Source organism: Cyprinodon tularosa, unplaced genomic scaffold (assembly GCF_016077235.1).
Source record: "Cyprinodon tularosa strain WSP-4 unplaced genomic scaffold, ASM1607723v1 ctg304, whole genome shotgun sequence".
Taxonomy (NCBI): Eukaryota; Metazoa; Chordata; class Actinopteri; order Cyprinodontiformes; family Cyprinodontidae; genus Cyprinodon; species Cyprinodon tularosa.
In genome coordinates, this window is record NW_024039013.1 from 586,343 (window position 1) to 600,356 (window position 14,014).

General features: G+C 38.7%; 1 protein-coding gene across 2 annotated transcripts; it reads left to right on the top strand.

Annotated features, from left to right (window-relative positions):
• The first annotated feature begins 2,868 nt into the window (after positions 1 to 2,868).
• On the top strand, positions 2,869 to 13,181 carry LOC119787873 (medium-chain specific acyl-CoA dehydrogenase, mitochondrial-like). Of its 2 annotated transcripts, XM_038291922.1 has the most exons (12): positions 2,869 to 3,018; positions 4,299 to 4,404; positions 5,306 to 5,403; positions 8,115 to 8,184; positions 9,731 to 9,831; positions 10,561 to 10,641; positions 10,826 to 10,956; positions 11,552 to 11,660; positions 11,860 to 12,000; positions 12,473 to 12,568; positions 12,697 to 12,945; positions 13,018 to 13,181. In XM_038291922.1, the coding sequence occupies exons 1-12, from the start codon at positions 3,004 to 3,006 to the stop codon at positions 13,087 to 13,089; spliced, it is 1,269 nt and encodes a 422-aa protein (XP_038147850.1). In that variant the 5' UTR covers positions 2,869 to 3,003; the 3' UTR covers positions 13,090 to 13,181. The 2 variants fall into 2 exon arrangements, with proteins under 2 accessions (XP_038147850.1, XP_038147849.1); XM_038291921.1 differs by lacking the exon at positions 2,869 to 3,018 and having other exon boundaries at positions 4,266 to 4,404.
• The last annotated feature ends 833 nt before the right edge of the window (positions 13,182 to 14,014 follow it).

The following is a 14,014-nucleotide window of genomic DNA, read 5'->3' on the forward strand; positions in this document are numbered from 1 at the left end:
GTACATTTCAGCTAGAGGTCTGAATGTTTTTCTGCTTGAAAGAGGGATCAGTTTTGTGAACCCTGTGTTAGCAGTGTTTAAAGAGATAAGTTAATATAAACTTTTCTATGAATATGTGGTTATAAAGACTAAATTTATATTCTGTTAGGGAAGGGGCCAGTGCTGCTTTGGAGCTGGTCCTGACCCCTATACCGAAGACACAGCACTAAGTAGTACTATTTTATGATGCACTCTGGCACAACAATCATAACTCATTGGTTTCTTTGATCTTTTTTACCTTTAAATAAGCATCAGTTTGTTACCCCTCTATAACTGAGGTGTCAAGAGCTGCAGATGACTGTTTGATTCTGAGTCTTATCAAATGAAGGGCTGTTGCACTGATTTTTGGGAATTACTTTTGTTCTGTTCCCCCATAAAAATATAAAAACAATGTTAAACCAATTCTACAGATCCTTCTCAAAAATATTAGATTGTGATAAAGTTATTTTCCATAATGTAATGATAAAAGTTGAACATTCATATATTTTGGATTCATTGCACACTAACTGGAATATTTCAGGTCTTTTATTTTCTTAATACGGATGATTTTGGCATCCAGCTCATGAAAACCCAAAATTCCTATCTCACAAAATTAGCATATTCTATCCGACCAATAAAAGAAAAGTGTTCTTAATACAAAAAAGGTTAACCTTTAAATAATTATGTACAGTTATGCACTCAATACTTGGTCGGGAATCCTTTTGCAGAAATGACTGCTTCAATGCGGCGTGGCATGGAGGCAATCAGTCTGTGGCACTGCTGAGGTGTTATGGAGGCCCAGGATGCTTCGATAGCGGCCTTTAGCTCATCCACAGTGTTGGGTCTTGCTTCTCTCAACTTTCTCTTCACAATATCCCACAGATTCTCTTTGGGGTTCAGGTCAGGAGAGTTGGCAGGCCAATTGAGCACAGTGATAGCATGGTCAGTAAACCATTTACCAGTGGTTTTGGCTCTGTGAGCAGGTGCCAGGTCGTACTGAAAAATGAAATCTTCATCTCCATGAAGCTTTTCAGCAGATGGAAGGATGAAGTGCTCCAAAATCTCCTGATAGGTAGCTGCATCGACCCTGCCCTTGATAAAACACAGTGGACCAACACCAGCAGCTGATATGGCACCCCAGACCATCACTGACTGTGGGTACTTGACACTGGACTTCTGGCATTTCCTTCTCCCCAGTCTTCCTCCAGACTCTGGCACCTTGATTTCCTAATGACATGCAACACTGAGCAACAGTCCAGTGCTACTTCTCTGTAGCCCAGGTCAGGCGCCTCTGCTGCTGTTTCTGGTTCAAAAGCCTTGGGAATACAGCACCTGTAGCCCATTTCCTGCTCACACCTGTGCACGGTGGCTCTGGATGTTTCTACTCCAGACTCAGTCCACTGCTTCCGCAGGTTTCCCAGGGTCTGGAATCGGCTCTTCTCCACAATCTTCCTCAGGGTCCGGTCACCTCTTCTCGTTGTGCAGCGTTTTCTACCACACTTTTTCCTTCCCACAGACTTCCCACTGAGCTGCCTTGATACAGCACTCTGGGAACAGCCTATTCGTTCAGAAATATCTTTGTGTCATACCCTCTTGCTTGAGGGTGTCTAGTATGATGGCCTTCAGGACAGCAGTCAGGTCGGCAGTCTTACCCATGATTGGGGTTTGAGTGATGAACCAGGCTGGGATTTTAAAGGCCTCAGGAATCTTTTGCAGGTGTTTAGAGTTAATTTGTTGATTCAGATGATGAGGTGCATTGCTCGTTTAGAGACCTTTTTATCAGTGTATCAACCCTCCAGACCACTCAGGTCTTCTGGCTCCAGCCTGCTCTGCATACCTAGAACCAGAACTAAACATGGAGAAGCAGCATTTAGTTCCTATGCTCCACTTATCTGGAACAAACTTCCAGAAAACTGTAAAAGTGCGGAAAGCCTGAGCTCCTTTAAATCAAGACTAAAAACACATTTGTTTAGGATTGCCTTCGACTGTTCTAGTTAAAAAGTTTAACTGAAACATCATTAGTTCTTTTTTTTTCTTTAGTCCAACTGCTTTTAATGTTTTTTCTTGTTTCTGCATCTTATTTATTATTTATTTTTTCTTCTACTTGGTGTTTTATTTTCTTATTTTAATCATGTAAAGCACTTTGTCTTTGTACTGAATTGTGTCTTTGTACTGAATTGTGCTATACAAATAAATTTGCCTTGCCTTTTTTATGATATGCTAATTTTGTGCCAAAATCATCCGTATTAAGAGAATAAAAGACCTGAAATATTTCACTTAGTGTGCAATGAATCTAAAATATATGAATGTTCAAGTTTTATCATTACATTATGGAAAATAACGAACTTTATCACAATATGCTAATATATTGAGAAGGACCTGTAGAATTGGTTTAACAAAATTAAAAAACAATTTTAAAAAAGCCATCAACCTGGTAACACCTGAGACATGTGCCCAAACGAAGATTTAAAAACTGCTGAGAAACTAGACAACAATGTTAACACTGAGGGAGAGAACCAACAACAGTTTTAGATCAAATATAACAGGGGGGCAGGACGTATCAACACTATAAGGGTGGGCACTGTTTTTATATTTTTATGGGGGAACAGAACAAAAGTAATTCCCAAAAATCAGTGCAACAGCCCTATGCTAATATTTTGAGAAGGACCTGTATTCTGAAAACAATCCCATCTCCTTATCCGTCTATCCTGCGAGCTGCTTTTCATTCTCTGTTATTTGAACACTTCAAAGCTGCAGTATCATCTGATTTTGAGGCCATGGTTGTGAGACCCTTTAGATTTTTCATTACTATAAACAGCAGAGGTGAACCTCATTAGATAAGATGTAAGAACTGGGGCAAAAGTCACAGCAGAGCTGAGGCACGTGACCACTATCCGTTGTTCTGATTGGCTGTCAGGGCGTTAACGTTAGAGTGGAGCAGAGGTAGCTGACAAAGTCGGTCGTGTTTATGCAAAACCTTCAACCATGCTTCTTAACAAGGTGCGTCTTCTCGAGTTTAAATAACTGCTTGTACAAACAGCGACACGTAGTCGGTTAATTTATATATAGAAGCTTTAAGAGACTTATTTTGTCAAGTAAACCAAGGCGAGCTGTAACTGTTACGTCACATGCTAACGTTTGTTAGCGAATCGCTCTAACGACTGAAACATGAGAAATAACAGTTTTTACAATTAATTAATTAGGAAGTATTTATTTTTTGCTTACCAAGGCAATAATTTTTCATATTTTCGTCATCTCTTTAAACTCAGTAACCCTCCTTTATCGGTGGCTATTCTTCTAGCATTAGCTGTAGCTTTCTGTGTAAATATCTCCAGGCTCAGGGTCCATTCCAAGGTGCAAGGAAGATTTATACGAGTTTATGCTGTGATTGGAGCTGATTTATAGGAAATCAGTTAAGTTTTCTCTGGGTTCAAAGTGTTTAGAATATTGAGACAGATTATTATAAAATTGACAATGTTTGGATACAGATTGTAATGCAATGAATAAAAACACCCATTAAATATGACGGGAAATGTTCTTTCAAAACATTTTATGTAACTGAAAAGGAAATAATCTCGTGTCTGCAGCTCAGAAAAAAAATGAAACAGACAAAGCTGCGTTTTATTGAATTATATTCTCATATAACTTATGTATAAAAAAATACATCTCAAAATATTTTCAGATCATGCTCAGGAATGTTTAGAAAACATAATTGAGGGACTTTTTACTGGTTAGACTAAGACTGGAAAAAAAGTAGAATTGCACAAAGGTTAAAATGATTTGTTCTCTTTTCAGTGAAGTTTCTCACATTGGTTAGAGGAATCAAAGATTTTACTCAAGAAAAAGTATGGTGCAGTGAAACTACTCACAGAGTTACATATTTTTATCAAAGGTACTCAAGTTGATGTAAGCAACACAGACTTTACCCTTATACATCCTAAACTGAACAGAGTCACATTTTAGGGAGTTTTAGGACTCTGTAGTTTGATGTGTCTATTCTGGAAGTGACTAATGGTTATCAAGATGATTCAAAAGTTCTTTAATAAAGAACTTCTATTTATTGGCTGCATGAACACAACCTGGCATAGTGGTATGTATTTTGTTCTCTGTGGAGGTCCAGGATGACCATGTATCTGTTCTCGGTGTCTTTGTTGCTAAGTCTTGTTCTAACTAGATTTTCTCAAAACAAAAACTGCTCCATTCAACAACATACTGAGGTCAAGAACAACTAGTATTAATACAAATAGTACAACTGTATTGTGATGGTGCTGTTCATGCAGGTGTTCAGAGCCAGCCTTCGGTCTGGGATTCGTCTGCAGAGCTCCAGTGCTGCAGCAGCTAAAACAGCTTCCAGCGGTCATGTTGGATCCTCTGGCTTCTCTTTTGGTGAGTCGGAGGAAAACATAACAGTAAGAAATGTTTAAAGTGCAACAGTTTCTGACCTCGTTTGGCACCACTCTAATCCACTTTTACACACACACAAATATCCACATAAATGTTGAAAAGAAATCTTCCCAGACTAATTATTTCTTACATGTCACAGAAATAAAAGGCCACCTGTTCCCTTTTTTTTTATCAAAGCATTGGATTTCAGTCTTAGTTCTGTCAAACTGTATTGAAAATCTGTGCTGAAAGATATATTCATTGAATGCAATACAAATTTTATTTCCCTTCTTAAAGGTATTGTGGAGGACTTTGTACATTTTTTTAAAAGACCCTCCCCGTCCACTTTAAAAAATAAAAATGCATGATCCCAATCTCCTCCTAAATCACCATATAGAGCGGGGACCATGTAGTGGAGCTTATATTGAACTCAGTCAACCACTTGGACAGATAACCACCTCACGGTTGGTCCACTGCACTGATCTTGTGCCATCTTTGTTATAAGTCGCTGCTGTCGGGTAGCGACTGCGCCACTATGACAGCAAAAGCAAAAATATATGCCTCTTCTGAGGCCTTTCTTTTCTTCTCATACACTTGGTAGACACAGTTTCTCTTATGACCCTCAGCTATTTTTCAAGAACCACTGTGAGAAAGGTGAGTTTCAATGACTGAAACCAAGCACGTAGCACGGCCTTACATAAACATATCACCAGAATTAAATAACAATTAGGAGGGCCACTTATTTAGATGACCCACCTGAAAATAATAGAACGTCCTCTATTCCTTTAAAGAAACTACTCTGTAAGAGTTGTTTGTTTGAGTTGGAGCTACACACATTTCTGGAAACCAATTTTAATTGTTTAACTGTTTTTGTCTGCTTTTATTATTATTTATTGTGCTCCAGAGCTGACGGATCAGCAGAAGGAGTTCCAGCAGCTTGCCAGGAGGTTTGCTCGTGAAGAGATGATGCCTGTTGCAGCTGCTTATGACAAGAGTGCTGAAGTATGTATCGAGAACATTCTTAAAAACTTTTTGAAAACTTTTTTTCTAAATATTTATTCATTTAATCTGTGTAGTGTTTTCTTAAAAGGTCTAAAGCTACGCTTCAATATTCATGATGCAACAGCAGCTTCTTTTGGTTTAGTTTTTACTAGGGCTGTCAAGCGATTAAAATTTTTAATCTAATTAATCACAAGGTTTCCTGAATTAATTTCGATTAATCACTAGCCTAATTATTATTGAAAAATACACATTTTCTGTGTGCTGTTTTCAAAACAGAAAGATAAACAAGATGGGTATTACATTTAGTATTTATTAATGACAAATCCAAACAAAGAATTTAATTCTCAACAATTTTGGCAACTTAGCCATTGCTTTTTTTTTTTTTTAGAAAATACAGGATGGGTGAATGGAACTTTTTTCATTTAAAACAAACAACTTGACTTTTAAACAATTACATGAGGTCATTTATCTATTATTTATTCATCTTTTAGCCAGTTGTTAAGGCAAACTAACTGGTTAACATTTTCTGAATGCAAAGCGGACCGTTTTTTCTGAACAATATGACCAGCGACAGAAAAGAGTCGTTCGCAGGGAACAGTGGATGCAGGAGTTGCTAGATATTTGCGGGCAAGCCGTGCCAGCTTGTCATGTGCTCCTGAATGAGCAGCCCACCACTGCATAGGGCAGTCCTCCATACTTATGCTTGGCTCTGCCCTATACCTGTGTATGTCTTTGTCAGGTTGCACCTCTTCATCTGACTCTGAATCTGAGCCCATCTGTAGAAGATGAATTTTCTTCGTGGGTGGTCCATCTTGAGAAGTCAGCAGAGACCTTCTGGGTGAATGTTCATTAAGCATGCCTCCAAGTGAGGTCCACACCTCTTCCCTTTCACACTTAGGCAGACTCTTCAAGTCTTTAAAACGTGGATCCAGAGCCGTTGCAAGCTTGAGCCATGCATTGTTAGTATTTTCTTGGCGGGAGGCAAGGTCTTGCATGAAGATTGTCTTAAAGCTCACCACATATGCAGGGTCTTCTTCAGAGACCTTCATCACCTGACGCAGGTGGCGGAGAGCAGGCAGTACTACTGAGCAGGAGATATAGGCCTCCCCACCCAGAATCTCAGTTACATACCTGCAGTAAAATAACACACACAAACACACTCATAACATATTTGAACACCAGTTGGTATGCTGGTAAATCAGTTAAACATTTAATAGGATCAGTTTGATCAGTTCAATTTAATTTTCAATTTGCACATTATATGTGAATTCCTTACCTGCAGGGCTCTAGAAGCTTGCTCAGTTTCTGCAGTTTGTCCCATTCTGGTGGCGTCAGCATAACCAGTTTGTGGCGTTGTTGGTCCAGGGTTGCTTTAATTGCTGCTTGATTGCGGTTCAGGCGCTTGATCATTTCCAGCGTGGAATTCCACCGCGTTGGCACGTCTTGGATCAGTGGCTCCTGCTGCTGTCCCAGGGCTGCTTGCTGTGCTTTAAGCTCCATGCTGTCGGCTGCGCTGTGTCTAAAGTGACCCACAATTTTGCGACACTTGGCCAGTACATTTGTAAATCCACTATCGGAGAGGCTCACGGTGATACTTCTCTGTAGCATGTGAGCGATGCAGGGCATATGCTCATATGGCAGCAGTTTAGCCGCAGCTGTCATATTGCGTGCACTGTCCGTCCCTATAGTTGTGATTTTTTCTTCAATTTTCCACTTGTGTGCCACGGTTTGAAACTGTTGAGCGCATGCCTCTGCGAAGTGACGCTCTTCTGATTTAATAACAGTTAAAGCGAACGACTTCAGTTCCCAGGTTTTAGTGATGTGATGCGCCGTCACACCCAGATAATTATTGTTACTCACGGAGGTCCAGTGGTCTCCTGTCAAAGCAACATGTTCCGCTGAAGCCAAATCGTCCTCCTTCGTTTTCTTTTTAGTCTCATAAAGTTGGTTGATTTTAGTCATCACTGTGCCTCTCGATGGTGGCTTGTAGAAAGCATCTAAAGTTGCGACTCTCAAAACTTCTGCGAGGCCCGTGTCCTCGACAATATTAATTGGTCTACAGTCCTTGGCTATCCATCTGGCAATTTTGTCTGTCAGCTTCTCAGACGTAGACTTACTTAATGCCCTGCGTTCGGTGAGGGTGGTCTGACGCGTGCCAGTCGGAACACCTGAAGTTGAAGCCCCAACAAAGGAATGCTTGGCATTAAGATGATATTTAAGGCTCGAGGTGCTTCGGTGAAACGAAAAGTCTTTCTTGCAATGTGAGCAAACCACAACATGTTTATTTATGGTCCCGTCTTTGTTTTTTTTATACTTGAACTGTCCATCCAACGGGCCAACGGGTTCTTCTGATTCCTCCATCTCGCTCATGTCTTACAATTGAATTGTGGGTAAAACAGGGCGGGACTGCGTTAATGCGTTAAAAAAAATATCGCGTTAATTCCAGAAATTAATCATCTCGCGTTAACGCGTTAATTTTGACAGCCCTAGTTTTTACTAAAGGTTGTTCTGCTCTTTGTAACTAGATTAGAAACCAATACAGTAAAAAATGAAATGATATTGTTAAATTGCTTTTCAAAACTTTTTTTAAATATCAAGGATTCAGTCCTTCAGCTGGTGTTTTATCTTAATGTATATATTTATCGTGTTTATAATCATGTTGCTGCGTTAATGGAGCTGTTAATGTAACTCCCCTTAAATATGTCTCCTAGTATCCGTTCCCCATCATCAAGAAAGCATGGGAGCTCGGTCTGGTGAATGGACACATTCCTCAGGAATATGGTACGCTGCTCTATGACAAAGCAAACTATAACTAGATGTTAAGCACAACCCCATTAGAGTCATTTAAAGTTGTGAAAAGTAGGCTGTCTGATGTACATGACGACCATTTTTGTGTTTAAATTGGATTTTTGTCCAACTCCTTTGTTCAAGTTTTGAATTAATAGTGGAAATTCAGCCGGTTAATACACCTTATTAAAAGAAATAACTGACTCAATGCCCTTCATGCGCTCCACATCCTTTTAAACTGTACTCATGTTCCAAAATTTTAGTGTAAATGCCTGGGGGAAAAAAAAAAAATCACTTTTTTTTTTTTTTTTTACGGAAAGCTTTTGTACTTTAGAGTTGGATTTTTTTCAGTCAAGAACAAGCAAATCTAGCTTTGTAAATGTTCGAACAAAGATGATCTGATACAAAAAAATAAATAAATAAAAGCAGGTTTATTTTTGTTTAATGATTAGTTGACAAGTGAACTATAAAAAAAACTAGGTCAAATTTTCTGCAGATTATTGTTTTTCAAGTCACTAATAAAACATAAATGCATTTGTGTCTAGAAAAGATTATAAAATAAGAGATGAAAAATAAGCAAATGTAATGAATGCAAGACCTGATTAAGGTTAACAGGCTGCTATAGGGCTTTAGAACAACTTCTGGTTTACACCACATGGTGTCTCCATTCTCCTTATTGAAAAGGCCTTTTTTATAAAATAAAGAAATGATTCTCCACTTTGAGATAAATGTTATCTAATTTTAAAACATCTAAACTTGTCATATTTTACACTCAGAGAATCCTACTAAAAAATGTTGTTTTTTCTGAAGTTATCGTATCAAATACACCTTCATTTATTATTATAGTTTTTTTTAAACCTTTATTTTACCAGGAAAAAAAAATTCCCATTGAGATTAAAAACCTTTCAAGGGAATCCTGGCCAAGAGGCAGCAAAGTTATATAAAAACAGATACATTAAATTAAATGACAGGTACATAAAAATCATATCAAGTAAAACAATTGCAGATGGTTGAGGCTGCTTCAAATTCTTTCACTTTCAACTTAAAAGCATTTAAAGATAAAAACTCAGTCAACTTCTAGTTTCTTTGTAAAAAAAAAATAAAGAAAAAAAAAATCCATGCACAATGAGCTGCATAGCTAAAGGCTTTCCTAGTTCTGGCAAAAGGAACAGTGAGCAACAGCTGATTGTTGGATCTCAGGGCATAAGCAGCCATGCTTCTCTGTGTAAGTAAGGTACAAATGTAAGACGGCAGTAATCCAAGAAGGGCCTTGTAAATAAAAGTCTACCAATGATACTGCCTTCTCTTAGAGAGGGAAGGCCATCCCACCTGAGAGTACAGGTCAGAGTGATGTCATGGATCTAGTGTTTGTGATGAACCTTAATGAAGCATGGTAAACAGAGTTATAAACTCCATATCAAGTAATTTACTAGATGCACAAAAAAACTGTCTACATTTGCCACACAGTAATCATCTAAACATGACTTTATTTGAGCTGTTTTGTTTAGCTGACCCCCTTATGTGGTGGTTTTCCTTTTAGGTGGGATGGGTTTGTCTATCTTTGATGCCTGCCTCATCACAGAGGAGCTGGCTTATGCCTGCACAGGAATGCAGACGGCCATGGAGGCAAACTCGCTGGGAGTAAGTAAAACTCAATAATGATAACAAATCTATAAATGGTTTTAACGTGTGTATAACGACACCATAGTAGTGCAACAGAAAGTTTCTTTTTTGATTTTAGTAAAGGGTCCTGTTGAAATTCTTGATGATCTGTTTTATCGAAGGCTTTAATTCTTTTTAAATCAAACAAATGTTGGGGTTTGTTACTAAGGGGCACATATAAATACTTTATTTCTTTAGTTGAAATGAAATGTCCATGTTTGTCCATGGCTGAAACTTAAAATGTAAGCTTTTCTCATTGGCCAGAGAATGATTTTATCTTCTACAGCAATGATCTCAAACTCAGATCTCTAAGGTCCAGTTTCCTGCAACTTGTCTTTCGTACCCTGCCTCAATAACATACAGTCAAGCTCTACAGAGACATATCTAAATGTTTCAGGACAATGGGAATCTAGACCAATACTCTACAGCAATGTTAATAATTGAATATGTTCGGACGGACTTTATTTATCCCAAACTGAGAAATGTCTGCGTAGCAGCAGCAGCTTTGCACATAGTGACAGTCACTACACAATGAGGTAAAAAGATAAATAACATTTAGACATATTTACAATATAATATATATAATCAGACACATTCCCTTACCATTATTGAACAAGTTTTATAACACTTTGTTTCTAACACCTTAACAATAACATACATTAATTTTGTAGCTCAGTATAAATGAACTCTCTATTTTCCACCCTGCAGCAAATGCCTGTTATCATTGCTGGAAATGAAGCACAGAAGAAGAAATACCTGGGAAGAATGACGGAGGAGCCGCTGATGTGTGTAAGTTTTGTGTCGGAAAAAACTGCTACTTTGCTAAAGATTCTTTTCAGGCACCAGCAATTTTTATTGTTTTGTGAAACTATGCAGACAGTTATTAGGCCTCCTCCTACCTCTGCAGTTTCTAAATAATTTCTGCAGTTCAAACCTTTGAACCTATGCAATATGTTTTCTTTGTTCTTCAAAGGCGTACTGTGTGACTGAACCAGGAGCGGGTTCTGACGTGGCTGGATTAAAAACCCGTGCAGTGAAGATGGGAGATGAGTATGTCGTTAATGGGCAGAAGATGTGGATTACCAATGGAGGGAAAGCTAACTGGTGTGTATTAAAGCCTGTGTGTTGTCATCAGAGTCATGGGGGTTAGGAGGCTGCAATAGTTGTAAAATGTGTATTATTATTTGTTAGGCTGAAACAATATATTTGATAAATCACAATTAATTGCTCATTTAAATTGTCAGCTAATTTGGTAACCCTTTAGTTGAGTTTATTGTCTCTAAAACAAGCAGTCTGTTGAAAGAACAACCAACTTAGCCCAGAACTAAAAACTGTACCAAGAATATTGATTTAGTATTTGGGATAAAACCCTTCTTTGTCTGTAAATATTTTCTAACCAGAACTACTAAGTTGGTAAAGTTTTACCTTGGGTTAAATTCGGTAAAAAAAAAAAAAAATCTCCTGTTGAGCATCTCTTGCTATTGGATAAACCTCGATCTCAACGCTATTTCTGACATTTTTAATTGAAAAAGCTTCCTGGGTGGGACATTTCGTTGTTCTTGTGACAATGACAATAAAGATGAATTGAATTGAATTGAAACGTCTTCAAAGTTGGAAACAAAGTCCAGTTGATTGCTTTTGCCTGGATTATTCATTGTAAATAGTCATTAGTTACAGTCTGAATTATTTGTTTTTTCAGGTACTTCCTCCTTGCTCGCACCAATACTGATCCCAAATGTCCTACTAGCAAAGCTTTCACTGGTTTCATTGTGGATGCAGATACTCCAGGGATCCAGATCGGGAGGAAGGTAAACTGAACATAATAACACACATCAGCTACTGGTTCCCGTTAAAGATATGAGCATTTCTTTAAATTGGACTACATTTTGTAGTGCCCATGTGTACCAAACAGAAACCTGCTAGGTAGTTTTCATATTAGTATGTTCCATCTATCAAGGATGGCAGATTTTAGTGTGTGACGTTTCCTGGTCTCTTGTGTCCTTATAGGAGATGAATATGGGACAGAGGTGCTCTGACACCAGAGGCATTACGTTTGAAGATGTCAGGATACCCAAAGAGAACGTCTTGATCGCAGAGGGAGCAGGATTCAAAATTGCTATGGGTGCCTTTGACAACACCAGGCCACCAGTAAGTGCTGAAGCTCAGACCTCGATAAACCAGATGGAAGCAAATTAGTTCTCGAAGTTTCTCAAAATCCTGAATCTGCCACTGGGGATGCACCATGTAACGCATAATAATGTTAAAGGTGTGGGATTACATTTGCAATGCAGTTTTGTTGTAAACATTGAGGTTCAGAAGTAATAACTGCTAATATATTGGTAAAGAATGGTTCTTTACTTTTGCTGATTATTTTTGGTGGCTAAAAAAGTTCACTGTTGAGCTGAAAGGGAAGATTTTTCAAACAGAAAAACAGGTTAATCTCAGATCACAACTATTAATAAAAAAACAAACGGCCAGCTCTTATTAACTGTTTTGGCAGAATAAAGTCATAGGAAAGTATCTCACCACCCTGTTGTTTCCAACACTATCCTGCTTTATGGTTCACAGACTCTACTTTCTAAAAGGTTTTGCAGTAACTAAGCCAATGACTTTATTACAGGTGGCAGCAGGAGCAACAGGGCTGGCCCAGCGGGCTCTGGATGAAGCCACAAACTACGCCATGGAGAGGAAGACCTTTGGAAAAGTGATCGCTGAGGTTTGTTTTAACGTCTATGACAAAAGCATTTTTATTTCATAACTTTATCTTCACTGTTGTCAGTTTGAGATTGAAAATAATGATGGTAGAATGAGAAGATTATTATATCTCTGTTTGTTGTTTGACAGCATCAGGCTGTGTCCTTCCTCCTGGCTGAGATGGCGATGAAGGTTGAGCTGGCCAGGATGGCGTACCAGAGATCTGCTTGGGAAGTCGATCAAGGTCGCAGGAACACCTATTACGCCTCCATTGCCAAGGCCTTCGCCGGAGACATCGCCAATCAGGTGGCCACTGACGCCGTTCAGGTCTTCGGAGGCAATGGTTTCAACAGCGACTACCCTGTAGAGAAGCTGATGAGAGACGCCAAGATCTACCAGGTAAGGAACTAGATTTTATTTAGTCAACATACAAACATACAGAGTTTCTAAATATCCTTTCTTTTATTGTAGATCTATGAAGGAACAGCTCAAATCCAAAGGCTCATTATCGCCAGAGAACACCTGGGAAAATTCAAGAAGTGAACAGTTTCCTGATCTGTCCTTGTTTAATTAAAGTTAACTTCTGTAGCCCTGTACATACAAACGTGCTTCAGTAAAGTTAATCCGGCCACTTAGTTGAGTGTTTTCTGCCTTAAAGGGATAGTTCGGTATTTTTGACATGAATCTGTATGGCATCCCCATCACCAGTGGCATGCAATCACACTGACTTACCCCTGGCAGCGTCCTGTGAGCAGAGTTATCGTCCAGTTTTGGTCAAGCCGAAAGTAGTCCTGCAGGTTTTTAGGAACAGCGAAATAAAACTTTTCTCTTCCCAAAACATTATGTGTTCAAAAGAGCGATATTTTTGCATCTCAAAAACATTGTAGTGGAAAAAGTCACACGTCGTTATCAATTGGTCCTATTTTCTCTCTGTTCGTATCAGTGCGCGCCGTCATTCAGACAGCGAGCTCAACAACGCCTAGCTCCTAGCTGGGCGGAGGGAGACATGCATTTCGCTGTTCCTAAAAACCTGCCGGACTACTTTCGGCTTGACCAAAACTGGACGATAACTCTGCTCACAGGACGCTGCCAGGGGTAAGTAAGTGTGATTGCATGCCACTGGTGATGGGGATGCCATACAGATTCATGTCAAAAATACCGAACTATCCCTTTAACATATGATTCAGATCAGCAGTCTGATGGTCTTCAATGGTCTGCAGATCGCGAAAAAGGAAGACCACTGAATACATTAATAAAACTTCTCATGTCAACAGGACGTCCAAATGAACACAATATGCTGTAATCCTCTCATAAACACAATCTGTTTATTGCCTTTTTTAAAGTATCAGAAATACATTTTAAAACAAAATTCAGTTATTGACTTATTTTTTTTTAGGTTTGCACAATATATTATTTACATCAATGGGCATTTAAATTTTTTTTTGGATCAGTCTAATAGGTAAAGCTG

Bases quoted from the DNA above. Each gene is read 5' to 3' on its own strand.
- LOC119787873 (XM_038291921.1), top strand. From the start codon at position 4,281: ATGGTGCTGTTCATGCAGGTGTTCAGAGCCAGCCTTCGGTCTGGGATT. The intron at 10,642-10,825 runs GTAAGTTTTGTG...TGTTCTTCAAAG, and splicing joins CGGAGGAGCCGCTGATGTGT to GCGTACTGTGTGACTGAACC. The intron at 10,957-11,551 runs GTGTGTATTAAA...TTGTTTTTTCAG, and splicing joins AATGGAGGGAAAGCTAACTG to GTACTTCCTCCTTGCTCGCA.